Raw genomic sequence first — 18,098 nt, 5'->3', positions numbered from 1 at the left:
ACGATGTTAAGTACCTATATACAGAAATTTGTCAAAATGTTTTCATTGAGAAACATACTATATTTGCTTCTTTTGACCACTACGATCGTTCTTGCTTTCATTACGGTATCATATAGCGATTGGTTAAATGATTTAAAAGAAAGGATTCGATCATTTTCTTAGAAATCGTGCAATTCTTCGGGCGTAATACGTAGCATCGTTTCTCGTGCGTAAACGCGATTAATAACACGAAAAGACTAACTTTCACTGCGACTTCGTTACTTTCTGCTTCGCGACACGCCGAAAGCTTTTCACTTCTCGCAGTTATCATGTAATGATTCTTAAAGTGAGAGTTAAATTATACTTGTGCGTATTTGACGTAATAAAAAGTTTTTAACATGTATAATCCTCGAAAGAAGTTTCTGCACGGAAGATTAAAGAAATAGAAGAAAAAAACAAAAAGTTCTTCAATATGAAACGAAATAGTTCGAAAACCTCCAAACCAACTGACAGCAAAAATTTGAACGTAGGAATCGGCACTGCGAGATTTACTTTTAAAAACGGAGACAGCTACGAGGGAAAATATCAAGTAAACGTTGACAGACGCACCTTAGTTAAACAAGGTTAACATTTCGTATATTTAGCGATTATGCGATTACCAATATTTTTTTATCTGGCTCAGTGAGTCACGCACTGATATATATATCCATATTTGATATCGCGATTTTTAGACGAGGGAGTGTACAAAACTGATAATTTCGACGTGTACGACGGTAAATGGTGTGACGATAAATTTGGCAGCGATAAATTTTACATTCGGTGACTAATTTAATGAATCGTTTTGACATAACAGAATGTGATTCTCATAACAATTCTAAAAAAGCGTATATATGGTAATAATGTCTATTTTTTTACAAGATACAATAATAATGCACGCTATAAGGGGAATGTTGACGCGAATGGAATGATGAATGGTACAGGAACATATATTTTTCCGGATGGGTCCTCATTGACGTCGGTATGGTCCCGAAATAAGCCCATCTCAGACATTGTTTATAAGGAACCGCTTGGATATAAATAGACAACTACACTGATTTCAGATAACGTTTGTATAAGCACAAAATTATGAATCGACGAAAATATTACAGTTTTTTTTACATAGATTTGTAGTTATGTTAAAAGAACTCTTGTCATTTATATACAGCATGTTACGTTTACAACTGCTAATCAGTTTTGGAACGAAATATATAGAGAATCTTCGGAAGAAAACTCCTCTTCCTCTGTTCGACGTTGATGAAGTTAATGTAAATCACAATTATAATCGCGCAATTATTATATGAAATGTTAAGTAAAAATTAACTTATGGCACACTTTTTATTAGATGTATTTACAAATTCTAAACATATGACTGTTATATTTACAACAACAGCGAAATAAACCATTAACAATTATAATATACGCGTTTGCTTTTACGCATAATAGTTATTATTTTCAATCGTCCTTGTACATGGAAGGCACTCTAAAGCGAGTAGTGGCTGGACGGAAAAGCGGATTCTCGTCTAAAGCGTAAACCGTCTTTTGTCGTTCCTGCTCAAATTTCGCGTATTCTCTACGATCTTGCATCGAAGTCCAAGACCTACGATGAAAGAATTCGTTTTACGCTTATAGCATATATTATACGTATAATTAATATCCGACACAACTTTTTATAGCTCTATTTTAAACAATGACTATTTTAAACGGTTTTTTGTGAGAAAGCGGTTACTTACTTCCATATTAATAAGCCTGTAATCCCGAGTAGCAATACGGCGCCGAAGACGATTCCCGGAATGAACGCGGCGTGCATCAGCGTGCGGCAAGTCTATAAGATTCAGGAAAATTAGAGATTCATAAGGGAAATTTTATTATATTTTACGATTAAATACTATATATAGTTTATAAGTTAATAATAATTAGATTTATAGGTCTATTATATTTGCGCTGTACCTTGTCGGCGATTCTCAAAATAACCGTTTTATCCGGTTGAAATTCGTATATGTAAGGTATGTTGCAGACAGTTCTATCTTGTACCGTCCTCACGAAACAGTAGTGCTCGTCATCTGCTTAAAGATACTTTTAAATGTTTCTCGAAAACACTCGTAAAATGTCTGCTTAAATATTTGACGTCGATATGAAAAGAGAACAAGTAGGTTGCGTCAAGCGTAAATCGCGCGTATACCTATATCCACCGTGTCCACTCGCTCGGTTTTGTAAAGAGTCGTATTGGTCTGACATAGTTCTTCCGCTTTCTCCGGATATTCGACCGTGACGTTCACGCAAGAGTTGTAGAGGATGCAAAGTCCACTGCCACCTGCGCTTGCAGACGATTCGCAATATGTACCTCGATAGTATAAACCATCAGCAGCTGTCTCGTTGCATCTATAAATACGCGCTTTTTAATAAAACCATACTATCTAAAATTAAACCGTTTTAACATATATCAAATATACTTTTTTCTTTTATATATATATATATATATATATTATAAATATATATATATATATATATATATATATATATATATTTATAAAAATTGTATTTGTGGGTTACAATTTCAGAGGAAAAATATAGAGTCCGACCGAAACCGAAAACCGAAATTTACTTTATGCTATACTTACTTATACTATAGCACAGGTTGTGATAATAGGATTGTATAATAGTAGGATTAATTATGATAATATGTGCAATTATTATTTTAGTAATTAAATTATGATATTTATAAAGAAAAGGTATATAGTGTATATGCGCACGCGTATACATATGGCCTTTCTAATTGTAAGATTTCCGTGAAAGTTTCGGTTTTTTATTTCAGTCTGACTCTAGAAAAATATAATGGATGTAAAAGAAATTACACTGTTGGAAAATTTGTGTTAAATATAACATAAATTACATGTCCCAAACGGTCCACTCAAATTTTTGTGTTAATTTAATATAATATGGATGTGTTAAATGGTAACACCGATATTATGTTAAAATATTTCAACAGAAAGGAAATGTAATTCTGATCGTAATTTAAGGTTAATTATGTGTACAATTAACATAACTTTTATGTTGAAGTTAAGATTGTAAGATAAAATCAATACTCTTTTTCTGAAATTTTTATTCCTACTTCTGTTATAGAGTAAAATCAACATTCTTTTTCTGTAAATTTTAGCATATTTAATAAATACGTTCAAATTGTGTGACTTTAACATATTTAAGAGAAGGCTATAAGGGTCGGACGCAGATCTCCGTGCGAAATGTCAGAAATAACTGATTTATTGGTCGTTGTGATTTACATCGATGTATCGATGGATCGATATAAATCACAACGACCAATAAATCAGTTATTTCTGACATTACGCACTGAGATCTGCGTCTGACCCTTATAGCCTCCACTTCTCTTATTTTAATTTCGAAGGTCCTCATACTATTTTATTTAACATATTTTTTAAATTATTTTAATAATTTTACATTTTAAATTTGTTAAGTTTAATTAACATAGCAGGCACATGTTAAATCTATACATGTATGTATTGATTATTTTACACGAAAATTTTAACAAGGACCTTTTTTAACAAAACTACAAAAATTTTCCAACAGTGTATGACATCTTTTTCAAGTAACATCGATGATATTTTGTTAAATAAAGCTAATCGGTCTTTTTATATTAAAATCTCTCTCCCATTTAGTCATTTTGTATATAAAAGTATTTTGTATATAAAGTACATAAAAGTAAAGTTTCGTATTTTGTTCTGACATATTTGAACATAAAATATGAAATATTTTCGAAATATTTCTTTTTCAACGGTATTTTAATAATTTTATGCACCGAATAAGAAAATAAATCGATTGGCACAAAAAATACAAAACTGCATTTAAGAGAAAATATATATAATTTGCAACTAAAAGTTTTAAAGTAGTATATTAAAACGCTCTGTTCTATACGCAACAGTGAATAATAGAACTACAATGTTTATGCTTTAAAAAAATACAATTTGCAATTATATGTTGCAAATTATAAATTATTCTTTTATTACAATTATATACTTTCTTTACATTAACCGAGTCATGTCATTATTTTATGTATAAAATATTATAGTCATCGCAAATTAATATTTTGCGAGACATTTCACACACACATGTTATATGTATATCAAAGTATGAAATAAATAAGTATAATGAAATAATAAAACATAATATCTCATAAACTATTATAATTTCTAGATTAACGTCGCCTTAATTAATACTTACATTCAAAATATCTAGGGAAATCGATTTACGTCACAAAATTTTCATGGTTTTATTTTAAAAAATGTAGATAATTTTGATAATGTTATGACTTTGAAAATGTCAGTCAAGATTAAACTAAAGTCATGATTTTACGTAACCCTCAAAATCAACTTTTGTTTAAAACATTTTTCTCAAGAGTACTTTGTTTTCGAGTTATTCAATCATCAATACATCTATTGAAATATTATATAAATTACTTTACGCGTAAGAGAGATGTGTATCTATTATACGAACCGGCATTGTCCGCAATCACAGTATCCGTGACCGGCGCATACTTCTTTGCTGCCAGGAGCAATGCAAAGTTCGTTACCAGACAGACATTGACAACCGCTGCCCTTCCATCCATCCAAGCAGTTGCAAACACCACAATTGCATATACCACGACCGCCACATTCGATCCCGTCGGTCTATCAAATTCGATTTTTGTAATCGACCAATTATGCTAATAACTCTTTGTAATTTTATTAATTTTTTGTCATTTAATAATACTTTTCATACTTTGTCGCAAGGGGAACATTCGCAAAAGCGCCCATTGTATCCCTTGTCGCAGCTGCAAACACCGCAAATGCATTCACCTCTGTTTGAGCAAATCTCCTCGCCGTTGGTGCATTGCAGCCTATTCTCTATCGAGAAACTCTCATCGCAGTCGCAGGTATCTCCTGTAAAAGAGAGTTTCACGCGATTAACATATGTGCAAGTATATCCGAGACGTGACAAAGATATACTTCCGGATAAAAATGCGCAAAAAGAAAGACAATGTTACGTGCTCCTACCAGACCAGCCAAAGTCGCATTTGCATATACCGCACTCGTTGACCCCGTGCTCGCAGTACGAACTTTCTACGTTCTTGCAATCACAACCGCACAAAAGTTCTACCTCAATTCGCACTTCGGACGCCTCAGACGCTAACGCGTCCTCAATCACCACCGTTTGTCTCTGAAACGTGATAAGCCGAGTATAAGACATTTATGTGAAATATCTCGTATTAACACTATCGATCTCCTCGTCCTTCGGACAAACGATTAATATAAAACAATTTAATAAAAGAAACTCAAAGAGAAGAATAATTTCTTACGTTTAATATAATTTTAGTCTCAAAAATTACTTGCTATATTTATTTTTAAAATTTTGAAAATAGATTTGTAAAAAAAACGAGATATTTCAACATAATTCGGTATGCACGTGCCAGAGAAACGTTTTATTCTGCTCAAAATAAAGTAATACACTAAGCTTTTAATTCTCAGGAGAAATCTAAATGAAGGTTGAGCTTGATAAGATTTCCGTGATCAAATATTGCGCCTACTACGTCGCGAGAAAGTTCACGAGAATTTTTTATGAGTTAAAAATTTTGACAATAAATTCAATTTTCAATTAAATAAAATTTTTCCTTCATAAAATAGTCTTTTTCTGCAAATTTTACTTCAAATTTCCCAAAATTATGACGCAATAGAAAGTCTAAGGCCAAAATCGTATTCATCTTTGAAAGGCTACAAGGGATAACTATTATCTTTTTCTTTGCATTTCTCCTTTTTTTTAATTTTGTAACAGAAAAGTTGTATAAACTTCATATTTTAAAAAAACGCCAAGTTTTGCCTCGCGAATAATATCTATATGTTTTTAAAATGTTATACATTTATTTTTTTAAAACATAAATTAAAAATTCTTTGTCATCAAGAGGTCCTTTTTTTATATAGAAATGTATAATTTTCATAAGATTTGGTGTTTTTTGAATTTTCTTATTTAATGAAATTAAACAGAATCAGATCTAGAAAAGTAATTCGCATTATACAAACACAGCTCACCCAGAGACTTTCATTTCTCGGACACTCGTCAGTCGATATGACGACTTTGAACTCGTACACCTGACCCTCCTGTATACCGTCGCACTCGGACGTATTCGATTCCACACTCGTATCGCTTCCACACGCGGAGAGGTAGCTAAGATGCAACGGACCGGTCGCATTGTCGCGCAACACCACTTTACTCACTATCTCGTGGTAAGCACTCTCGATGATCTCGAGGATGTTGGAGCTGTTACGTGTGAGAGTGGCGACCCTAGCCTGCTGCTTCAGCAAGTCGGCGATTAATTCGTATTCGTGACGGCGATCTTCCGTCACGGCAAAGATCAGATTGACTTTGCGCTCATGCAACAATCGAGACACCTCCGCTAGAGAGGGATAATCGTATTTCTTCGCCAAGGAATACTGTCCACGTTCATCGATGTGACACTGAAAGTCTTGACGTTCCACTACACCTCCTAGCTATTACATAGAAAATATTCGATTTTATATCATTTTGACAACTTCAAAACTCTTCTTTTTTTCCTCTTCTCTTCTTACCTTTCCTTCGCCAGCGAAATGCAAAAGTCCATCGGTCGCTACTAGCATCAGCTTCCGCGCTTGATGAGCCCAACCAACTTGTCGATCACAAACGATCACCTGCACAACCCCGTCGAGACCACCCTCCAGATTATCGACGTTACCGGTCACCGAACTATAATTCACCTATAACTCGTGTATATGTCATTCATAGTGATGGACGTTCAAATTTCTTCTTTTTTTCGAAAGTTCTTTGTAAAAATTTGTTTATATATTTTAAAATAAAATTGTTATTACTTATAACGTATGTACACAAATTACAGGATAAATTTTAAAATAATAATATAAAAAGTATTATAAAAAATATCTTAAATCAAACACACACACACACACACACACACACACACACACGCACACGCACACGCACACGCATACGCACACGCACACGCACACGCGCACGCGCACGCGCACGCACACGCGCACGCTCACGCACACGCGCACGCTCACGCACACGCGCACGCACACGCGCACGCGCACGTACACGCACACGCGCATGCGCACTCACAAGCACACGCGCCCGCACGCACACGCACGCGCGCGCACTCACGCACGCACGCACGCACGCACGCACACACACACACACACACATTTATTACGGACGACACTTTCTGTCCTTTCTCGACTTAAAAATATTTCTCGGTTTTACATATATAATATTTAAAACAATTCGAGATTTTTGTTATATAATTTCCAATAATTTAATGTCTAGGTCTCATAAATCGCTAATAATTAATTTTAATAATATTATTTTGATTTAAATTAAAGAATTCAATAATAAACAGATTTTACTCAATATATTTTTGCATATTTATCTGTTTTAATCATTTATGTCATATTTTTATATTTTACTATCTCTATATATGTTCCACTTATTATTACCCACACAGCAAAATATATCACCAAAATATCTAGAAGATATCTGAAGGACGGAATATCTGATTGCGCAAGATATCATGAGAATATCTCAGACATCTCCAAGATTATAAAAAGCCACGATAATTTTATCTCAGATATGATATCTGATTCTGCATGTATGTCGGATATCTATGCCTCATTTAAAAGCAGATATGTTACATACAACCCAAATAGCAAGAAGAAAAGAATTTTTTTTTTTAACTTTCGATTAAGAAATTAATTCTTTTTCCGTATTTATTCTCTCTTCTAAAATGATTCTTAAGCGTTCATAAGAAATTTATTTTTATGTCACCAATTCTGAGTCCTTCAAATATAAAAGAAGTTCTTTTCATAAGAATTCGCAATAAATTCAAAATTATGCTTTGATACTATTCCAATATTTTGCATTTTGCCATCTCTGCACTGTATGATATCTCGGAGGTATCACGAAAAATATTAGAGCCAAGTATCTCACAGGTTCGCCTTTTATCCTAGTGCGTAAGGATTTTTGCTTACAAGAAGGTACTGGCGCATGGAACCGCGTCGCGGCAGCACATGTTACTAGCGCTCGCCCGAGCAAAAATTTTCTAAGGCCGATATTCATAGTCGGTTCTTATATTTAAGATCGTCTTAAGTACAATCTTAAGATGTCATTAACCAATCACAAAGCCGTATTAGCATCTTAAGACATTACTTAAGCCGGTCTTAAAATAAGAACCGACTATGAATACCGGCCTAAGTCCCCTCGCGGCATGTTGATTTCGCGCCACGGTCGTTACCTCCGACGTAGCCCCAGCAAAAGTTTTCTAATGCTAAGACTCCATAGACGCGGAAACGCCATGCGGCAGAGTGCGTTGACCAATCACAAATTTTGATTTTGCCGCAGGCGACTTGCGGCAGCCTTCTGATTGGTCAATGCACTCTACCGCACGGCGTTTCCGCGTCTATGGAGTCTAGCATAAGTCCCCTCGCGGCGAGTTGCTTTCGCGCCGCGGTCGTTACCTCCGGCGCGTGTGGCTTTTGCCGGGACGAATCGATACGGCGTCAAAGTCCTCTAGGATTGTTTTATTGACTACGAATAAACTTGAGTTGATCTTTATAAGATATAAGAGCTATAACTATGAATCGATCATATATTCGAATGCAAATGTTGCAGAGATGTCTTTTTCAAAGATATGTGATATCGAGTAATGATGTCCTGTAGATATTCTGTAAATATCTGAAAATAAGATATCTCAGATTTGACTTAAAATTGTAGGCATAAAGATATCTAGCCCTATTCGCTCCAACCATGCCTTTCGTGTCCCACGAATTTCTAACAGTCGTTTGTTCCGGAAAACAAATGATCGTGGGAGAATCCCCTTCACGCCGGAAAAAAGTTATTGTGGCAAGGAACCTCAGGTAAAAATTTCAAAGTCCTAGCTCATTTACTCTCGAAACGGCGAACAATCAAAATCTCGGTGGGACACGAAAGTGCATGGTTGGAGGATTACGTCAGTGTTGTGTGAAAGGTAAATGAGCATTTTTTTTCGATAAAATTTTTGTGTATAATTTAATCGTATTTAAAATATTTTTGTCGTTAAAAAAAAAATTTAACATTCCACAGAGGTCTATTATGGCTCAGAGGCAGGTGGAAGAGGTGGGGAGAAGCTACGATTATTTAAAAAAAATTAATTTTTTTACATAAAAAATATCTGTCACACTTCAAATTCGCCTTTTCTTATTCAAAAATTCTTTTTCTAGCATTCTTTAAGTCCTTAAAGTCCTTCTGTACCATTTAAAAATTACCAAATTTGCGGCGACAAAATTAAATATTCCTATTTATTTAATAATTATCTCATTTTTTTCTCATTTGCACTACTTTTAGCTTTAATTTGCGTTTTGGTTCATTAAGCTTCGTCAATTTGTTCGTGAGTTATGATTTTTTAAGTAAAACGAGTCGTAACGTGTGTTTGTCAACATATAATTGTTGTAAAAAAATATTTAAATAAATGATTTCCAAATTTTCTTTACATTGATTTTTAGTCGAAGGTACAAAGATATTATAATAATTTTTGGGGAATTTTTAAAAGCTATTAACATTTTGAAAAACACGTCTGACTTGAAAGTGCATGGTTGGAGGATTAAAGGGGCGGAAAAAACGTTGGAGTGAATAGGGCTAGCTATATCTCAGATATATTTTGCTGTGTGGGTAAACAATACTTTAGTATAAAAATATGTATAGAATTTATGTAAAAAAGACATACTTCATGAATGAATCTTGGTATGTTGTCAGTGAGTTCTAAATGATGCCAGAAGGAATACAGCGGCTTGCAGACGGCGTTCTCGCTTTTACACGGATTTTCCTCGTGTTTTGGAAAGATGTATGGCATCAGAGGCTTATCAGCATAGCTTCCAAAACCGAGACGAAAATTCGTGGTAAATGTACCGAGGGTGTTGGCCATCTTCCAGCCTAATCCTACCAAAGTTTCCTTATCATCCTTCATCGACCACGTGAGATCCATGAGATAATAGAGATCCAATGGATAATTTCTAATTAAACAATGTGATCAAATAAAATTATGAAAGTATACATACTTATACATATACATACAGGGTGGTCCACGTAAATCGATCATCTCAATATCTCATTTGTTTTTGATGATACAAAAAAATGTCTAAAGGGAAAATTGCACCATTCGAGGGGGCGCAATTACAATGACAAAAAAAGTTTTTTTCAAAGTTATTTTTTTCAAAGATTTGAAGATCAAGATAATATTTTTAAATGGTATTACATGTTTTTGATTGCGTGATTTTATAGCTTATATCGAGAAAAGTTTAATAACCTATGACAACATAACCTTTAAATGACCTTGAAAATTACGTATGTTTAAAGAAAATAAAAAAATCAAACATTTATGCTGTTTTCAACACAAAAATTTATTGAAGAAAGTTTTCAAAATGATGTCCTCCGACTTCAATACATTTTGTAATACGATACACCGGATACACAAATGATGCTCTTGCCCTTTCTATCTGTTCTGAAGTTATATTCGCACAAGCATCCAAAATGTGCTGCCTCGTGTTCTCCTGCGTGGATACATATTATTGTAAACAATGTTTTTTAACATTCCCCATAAAAAAATTTAAAGGATTCTGTTGGGTTTTGATATAAGAGTACGTGATTGCGTGTAAAAAAAGAAGTTTTAATAGAATAGAAAAATAATACAATATAAGCAGTATATACAGGGTGTCCGAAAAATCGCCTACTCCACTTCGGGAGGTGATTCGGGACCCAAAAACAAGCAAAAAAGTTTATACAAACATAGGTCCGGAAATGAGCCGTTTCCGAGTTATAAGCCACTTTTATGTTCAAAAATCGTAAATTTTTATTTTTAATTTTTTTTAATTACAATTACCAAATTCTCTCAAGTTTCTGTCTACATTTCAAAAAGACGCTATTCCCGGTACATCTCGATTTGGAAAAGACTGGATGTATAATCTTCTTGCCTCGGCAGCATTACTTTGAGCAAGACCATACATAAGATGCATATCAGCTAATTCATTAAAACTTAAACGATCCATTGATGAATACGGAAAGATTAGATACAACCTAAAAGTAAGGTGTTGTTAAATAATAATTTGAAACTTATTGAAAAGCCGTGATTTACTTACTGATTTTGAATAGGCGTGAAAACAACTGATTTCAAGTAGCCGTGAAAACAACTGATTTTGAATAGCCGTGAAAACAACTGATTTCAAGTAGCCGTGAAAACAACTGATTTCTTTTAAAAATAATGTAATCGTATTTACAAATATTGAAAAATTGAAAAAAAAATAAAAAAATTAAAATTAAAAAAATTAAAAATATTTAAAAATAAAAATTTTTAATTTAAGAAATAATTAAGAAAGAAGGATGCCAAGCGGATTCTAAATTACGATTTTTGAACATAAAAGTGGCTATAACTCGGAAACGGCTCATTTCCGGACCTATGTTTGTATGAACTTTTTTGCTTGTTTTTGGGTCCCGAATCACCTCCCGAAGTGGAGTAGGCAATTTTTCGGACACCCTGTATATATATATATATATATATATATATATATATATATATGGCACATGCGAGCGGTACAGTGACCAGTATCACGTCTGAACGGCGCTGAACGATATATGTACGCAGTCGCGCTCGATCGCGCTCAATCTGCATTCTGCTAACACCTGCCGTATGAAGACAGGAACTTCTGTCTTCTGATTCGCGTGAATTAGAGTGAAGCATGGTAAACTATCATATTCCAATACTTCCACCGTTTGCATGCTTCAATCAAGAATATTAACCCAGCAAACGAAAAAAGATTGAAAATAATTAAAACGGGATTGCCAGGAATTCAATTAAGGACTTTCCGAATTCCATTCTGTCCCAAAAAGGGATTGAAATAGTTTCAATATCATGGAATTTCTTATTTTGGAAAGAATTTGTCTTTTTTGAATTCCATCCAATTCCGACACAAAAATATTATATCACTGAATGCCAGGTTAGGGATTGGAAAGTTTCGTGATGAATTCCATTGAATACCATTGATTTCGTTAACGAAATGAATACCATTGAATGCCAAACTAGGAATTAAAAATTTCCATATTGAATTCCATTGAATTCCGTCTATTCTGACAATAAAATGAATACCATTGAATGCCAGGATAGGGATTGAAAAGTGTCCGTGTTGATGAACTCTGTGGCGGTACGCGCCACCAATAGTACACGCCCGCGCGGTATCTGCATTACCGGCAGTTCGCGTCAACGCCGCTAGGCGTCGCATCGCCGGGGCATCTTCTCGAGTTAAAAGTTTCATCTTGACCGCTATGTAAAGGGACCCCCTACGGGGCCTGACAGATCTTACAAGTCTCATTTTCGGGCTAATTGCCCGTCGGCAGTAGTGCGTGTAATGCTCTTAAGCATACACAATAGCTCACCGACGAACAACGGAGGCGCGAGACGTTTCCTAAACCATCTAATGCAATTCCATAACCTTTACGGATTCCATAGGATTGGATGGAATTAAAAATTTCTTTTTTGGATTCCATGGGATTGGACCATCTCATTTCGAATCCCATCTAATTTCATCTAATTCCGCCAAAAAAGGATTTCAAAGGTATTAAAAAATTTTAATATTTTTTAATCCTTTTGCGTTTGCTGGGAAGTTTGCAACACAAATACTCAAAACGATTTTTGGTTAAACCTTCGATAAATAGATCAGACAGCTGTTCATACGTGGGAATATATTTTACATCAACTTGTTCATTTTCAACTTTTTCTCTAATAAAATGAAACTTTACATCAATGTGTTTCGTTCTTTTATAGAACTCAGGATTACGTATTAAACGAATTGTACTTTTGGTTATCCACGAACAAAGTAGTCGGATGCTTTGGATTACAACCTAGATCGGTTAACAGCTGTCTGAGCCATACGACTTCCTAGATAGCCAAGCGTGATAGAGCATATTGAGCAAACTAATGCATTGCATGTGTTTTCATATATTTGCTGTAAATTTGCTGACATCGAAATAGAACACGTTACAAATACAACTACATGACTGCTTATACATGCAATCAGTTGACGCAATTTCAAGAGCAAACGGTCCGCAATATTGGTACGTTATGTTGTCTGCAACATGGTAGCAACATGACAGCAATAAATGATTCATCGTTCCATCTTGAGCATCATGATCCAAACATGACGGCAACAACACATATATAATGATTTCTATCCGTTATTGTGTATATGTTATTAATATAAAGTTTTTTAATTGTATCTCGTTGCTAACGAAGTGTTGACAATATGAATTTGTCACAAATCCCTCACAAATTAATACTGTCACGTTGCAATCAATTTGCTGTTAATAGAAATATAATTCATATGAGTTCAACCCGACAAGCATAATGCTGTCTCACCTTGTCCCGAGTTTGTCAAAATTAGTTGCATTAACGACAAGCTGCTTGTTGGCAACATGGCAGCAAACTCACAGCATTTGGCTATCTGGGTTCTTTACAGGCTGTCGCAGCAGCCACGTACTCCGACTCAGTAGTACTGAGCGACACTAATTTTTGACGTTGAGATGACCAAGTTACTAACGAATTGTTTATGCAAAACGTATACCCGGTTGTGGACTTGCGCGTGTCCACATCCCCGGCGAAATCCGCATCGGAATAACCGCATAAGTTCATATCTACTTGACTTCCACCGCATTCGTACAATATGTCATGGTTGGCTGTACCGATTAAATACTTGAAAATTCTTTTCACGGCCAACCAGTGGCTGTGATTGTGTTTATTACAGTATCTACTCACGAGATTGACCGCGTAACTAATGTCTGGCCTTGAAACTAGGCGAGAAACGTTAAGGACCCTATATGGCTTCTCGGTACGGTACATTCGTGATGCTATTTTCTTCGGATTCGACCTGACTAAGTGCAGTATTTGGATCAGTAGGTACACTATTATACTCTTCGCGTCGGTCATCTTGAATTTGTTTATAATGTCTTTAACATACGAACTCTGATGTAAAAACATTGTTTTTGCAGCGCGATCTCTTTTTATCTGAACGCCAACAAACATACTCGCATCACCTACTGTAATTTTGAAAGATTGCTTTAGATACTTGAGAACTAAATTAATAGACTTTTTTGATTTACTTGCAACAAGGCCATCGTCAACAAATACCGTTAAGTAAACCTTGTAACCGCATATTACACTGACATAGATACATTTATCCGCTTGACTCGCATGAAAATTGAAGCGTTTCAAAAAATTACTGAATTTTGTGTTCCAACAACGGGGCTTGTTTCAGCCCGTACAATGATTTATTTAACTTACACACCACGTTGTCACTAACGTTGACCTCCAAGCCTTCAGGGATCTTCATGTAGATTGTTTCTTTCAAGTCACCATAGAGAAAGGCCGTCTTAATATCGAACTGCGACATTTCCAGATCGAGGTGAGTCACCAGATATAATATAACTCGCAACGAGTCATATCTCACTACAGGAGCAAAAGTTTTAATGTAGTCGGTGCCGTATTTTTGCTGAAAACCTCGAGCACCTAATCTCGCCTTATGTCTTTTTACGGAACCATCTGTATCTCGTAATACCTTGAACACCCACTTTGAGTCGATGCAACGTTAATTTGCCTTTTCTTGTACTAGCGTCCACGTATTGTTCTTTTTATGAGCTGCTAACTCATCCTCTATGGCACGAGTCCATTCTCTTGCTTCAGGTCCTGTTGTGGCATCCTGGAACGTGGTAGGTATATTACATTGTATTATATTTGTCTCATACCTTCTTGTTTTCTTCAGAGTACTTCGTTCTCTGAGTAAGCGGGTTGGAGTTCGAGTCTCGGTGTCGCTCTGCTCGGTTGCGTCTTCATCTAGTATGATAACAGACTTTTCAGTATTTTCATCTGGCTGATCTGAAGTCTCGCTTTCGCTGTCTCTGTCATGAATACTCTTTTCCAGAGAAAGTCGAATTCCAGAGCTTATACTTGACGAAGACGTCGACGATGAGACCTCGTTGAAAGTCACGTTACGTGAGACGATCACCTTCCCGGTTTCAGGATCGTACAATATGTAGTTGGTGGATTCGCTTTGATATCCGACCAACACGCACTTCTTCTATTTCTTGTCCATCTTCTTCCGGAACTGTTTGTCTATAAGGACGTAGCCATCTGTGCCAAACGTCTTGGCGTGTGATAGGTTAGGTTTTCTTCCGCACCACAGTTCGTAAGAAGTAGCAACCTTATTCTTTGCAATTAAGGTACGGTTCAATATATAGACCGCTGTGTTGACGCTTCTGCCCACAACTTTTTTGTTTGTCCTTTTGCATGTATCATAGTTCGCGTACTTTCCACAATTGTTCTATTCTCGCGTTCGGCCTTCCCGTTTTGTTCGAGGGTGTACGGTGCAGTATTTTCTAACACAATACCTCGTAGTTTTAGATAACTAGCCATTGCACTGTTGGAATACTCGCGACCATTGTCTGCTCGTAGCACTTTTATGTTACGTCCGAACTTATTAGTCACCATTCTTTCATAGTCTTTGAATCTGTCAAACACGTCCGATTTGTGTTTGAGAAAATACACTACGCGATAGTTGCTCGCTTCATCGAAGAACAGTAGGTAGAAACGTGAGCCGCCAATCGATATTTCGGAAAAAGGTCCGCACACATCGGTATGAACATATTCACCCGGTTTCCAGTTCTGTTTGTCACTATTATTCTTGAACTCAAGTTTGTGCGTTTTTCCGAACTGGCACGACTCACAGAAAAAATCATCTTTACACGAGAACTTTACTCCATCAACAGCTTGTCTGTATCCACCACCACACTCTGTATCAACTGCTTGTTTGAGTGTCCAAGTCTTTCATGCCACCCACGCAGGCTTGTAGTTGACATGTTTACTTCTGTACTTTCTTGCTCAATCACTTTAAAGAGCATGTGATACATGTTATTGTCTCGCTTTACACCAACTGCTTCGACGTTGTCCTTTCGCATAAGTGTCACTTTTCTGTCACCGAACGTAACTTTATACCCGTTTGCAGTGCACACTCCGACGTTTCCGGGTTAGGGCCGGCGGCACGTTAGGTAGCCCGTCGGTCGGCGACTGTGACCACTGGGGGGCAGAGATCCCAGGTTTAGGTCTCTGCTACATAGCCTGTGGAGGGGATAGGCTGTGGAGGGGATAGGATCGCGTCACGTGACGCTGACGCACACAAGCCAAGCGCCCCGTGTACATGTGCGCTCAGCGCTCGGCCAGCCTCGGCCAGCTAGAGAGAGCAAACATGCTATGCTCTTTCTCTTTCTCTCTTGAACCGGCGCCAGCTTTATGCACTTTTGGTAGCCCGTAGGCCCTTGGAAGATTTCCGTTGGTACAATTCAGTTTTCGGTACATCTGATCACTGACGATGCCATTGTCATGCCAAGCTTTGACCAGTTCATTAATTTTGGTAATCTTATTGATTGGATCTTTCGTTAATTTTTTATAAGTAGTTTGGTTATTTAGCATTTCGGTCATTTGATTCGCATAAGAGTTCTTGTCTAAAATGACCGTTATTTGGCCTTTATCAGCTTTAGGGCTGGTTGTTCCAGCCTGTTGGTAAACTACCTAATAGTTAAATCATATGTATGTCTTTGTTTATCCTTTACATTGGACAAAGATAGACATGTGATTTAACTATCAGGTAGCTTACCAATAGGTTGGAACAACCGGTCCTTAGTGACAAGGACATCGTCATTATCACGTAGGAATTTTTTACAGATTGTAAATTCCTTTGTGAAATACCTATCGATGTGATTCATATGTTTATTAAGGCTAAGAATATTGTGCAGTGAGTTGGTAATCAAACGACGTGTTTCATCAACTGCCTTATCCGGAATTTTGTATGTGTTGAATTCAAAATTTTTTATAACATCCAGGGACGCACGCACGCAATCTTTCTTCCCACTTGGATTAATAGGCAGAGCGAAATTGTCACCCAAGCTTAAGAAATTTAACACGTTGATCCGATGTAGAAGGGATGACTTCCTACCTCCACATATACATATACAACCTCAAACTGAACATCGCCTTTTGAAGCAATAATGCTATTCGCAAGTTCAACAGCCTCAATAAACGTTACCAAAGAGATATACTTAATCTTGAAATCAAAGACATTAACTGTGATTTGAAAATTCTGCGATCCAATGTCACAAAAAATTGAAGAAAAACTTGCTTCTATTTTACCTAACGACCTAATCATTAATTTTTATAACTCTAATGCTGGGTCTACAATGCGAGTCGCAAAGTCGTGAGTCGCAAGAATTGACCAATCACAGTCGATTATTCTCCTCAAATTCGACTGTGATTGGTCAATTCTTGCGACTCACGACTTTGTGACTCGCATTGTAGACCCAGCATAACACTTACAAAATCAATAGACATGACGATAAAACTAGATTTAGATTAAAAAATAAATTTGATAGAATTATGACTAAACAAAATACTTTTTACAATTCGTTTTTGAGCATTGACCGCAGCAAATGGATAATTAACGTGAGTGGGAAATCTATTCCAAGCAACGTGTTAAATTTCTTAAGCTTGGGTGACAATTTCGCTCTGCCTATTAATCCAAGTGAGAAGAAAGATCGCGTGCGTGCGTCTCTGGATGTTATAAAAAATTTTGAATTCAACACACAAAATTCCGGATAAGGCAGTTGATGAAACACGTCGTTTGATTACCAACTCACTGCACAAATTTCTTAGCTTTAATAAACATATGAATCACATCGATAGGTATTTCACAAAGGAATTTACAATCTGTAAAAAATTCCTACGTGATAATGACGATGTCCTTGTCACTAAAGCTGATAAAGGCCAAATAACGGTCATTTTAGACAAGAACTCTTATGCGAATCAAATGACCGAAATGCTAAATGACCAAACTACTTAAAAAAATAACGAAAGATCCAATCAATAAGATTACAACTAAAATTAATGAACTGGTCAAAGCTTGGCATGACAATGGCATCGTCAGTGA

General features: G+C 36.0%; 3 protein-coding genes across 4 annotated transcripts in view; 1 reads left to right on the top strand and 2 right to left on the bottom strand.

Moving 5' to 3' along the window:
* The first annotated feature begins 121 nt into the window (after positions 1–121).
* Positions 122–1,433, top strand: LOC139810033 (uncharacterized). The gene is made up of 3 exons (XM_071773378.1): positions 122–602; positions 711–798; positions 898–1,433. The coding sequence occupies exons 1-3, from the start codon at positions 452–454 to the stop codon at positions 1,058–1,060; spliced, it is 402 nt and encodes a 133-aa protein (XP_071629479.1). The 5' UTR covers positions 122–451; the 3' UTR covers positions 1,061–1,433.
* LOC139809969 (integrin beta-nu) overlaps positions 1,335–18,098 on the bottom strand; it is a 44,051-nt gene continuing 27,287 nt past the window's right edge. Inside the window, exons 1-11 of one of the 2 annotated variants that reach the window (XM_071773293.1) lie at positions 14,408–16,160; positions 9,809–10,094; positions 6,630–6,794; positions 6,093–6,551; positions 5,064–5,226; positions 4,789–4,949; positions 4,525–4,697; positions 2,198–2,397; positions 1,966–2,081; positions 1,749–1,840; positions 1,335–1,615 (exon numbers count right to left, since the gene is read on the bottom strand). In XM_071773293.1, coding sequence (XP_071629394.1) covers positions 1,471–1,615; positions 1,749–1,840; positions 1,966–2,081; positions 2,198–2,397; positions 4,525–4,697; positions 4,789–4,949; positions 5,064–5,226; positions 6,093–6,551; positions 6,630–6,794; positions 9,809–10,066 — 1,932 coding nt within the window. In that variant the 5' untranslated portion in view covers positions 10,067–10,094; positions 14,408–16,160 and the 3' untranslated portion in view covers positions 1,335–1,470. Of the gene's footprint in view, positions 1,616–1,748; positions 1,841–1,965; positions 2,082–2,197; positions 2,398–4,524; positions 4,698–4,788; positions 4,950–5,063; positions 5,227–6,092; positions 6,552–6,629; positions 6,795–9,808; positions 10,095–14,407; positions 16,161–18,098 lie in introns of those variants that run through there. The other variant, XM_071773283.1, reaches the window with a different exon arrangement.
* Positions 13,568–14,053, bottom strand: LOC139820618 (uncharacterized). The gene has a single exon (XM_071791020.1). The coding sequence runs from the start codon at positions 14,051–14,053 to the stop codon at positions 13,568–13,570; it is 486 nt and encodes a 161-aa protein (XP_071647121.1).

The sequence above is a fragment of the Temnothorax longispinosus genome, chromosome 1, assembly GCF_030848805.1.
Source record: "Temnothorax longispinosus isolate EJ_2023e chromosome 1, Tlon_JGU_v1, whole genome shotgun sequence".
In the NCBI taxonomy this organism is placed as follows: domain Eukaryota; kingdom Metazoa; phylum Arthropoda; class Insecta; order Hymenoptera; family Formicidae; genus Temnothorax; species Temnothorax longispinosus.
The sequence above is the reverse complement of the archived record's forward strand: the minus strand, read 5'-3'. Positions and strand labels throughout refer to the sequence as shown.

Excerpts from the sequence above, each read along its gene's own strand:
- LOC139820618 (XM_071791020.1), bottom strand. The coding sequence starts at position 14,053 with ATGACCGACGCGAAGAGTATAATAGTGTACCTACTGATCCAAATACTG.
- LOC139810033 (XM_071773378.1), top strand. The coding sequence starts at position 452 with ATGAAACGAAATAGTTCGAAAACCTCCAAACCAACTGACAGCAAAAAT. Across the intron at positions 603-710 it reads ACGCACCTTAGTTAAACAAG|ACGAGGGAGTGTACAAAACT; the intron begins GTTAACATTTCG and ends CGCGATTTTTAG. Across the intron at positions 799-897 it reads AGCGATAAATTTTACATTCG|ATACAATAATAATGCACGCT; the intron begins GTGACTAATTTA and ends TTTTTTTACAAG.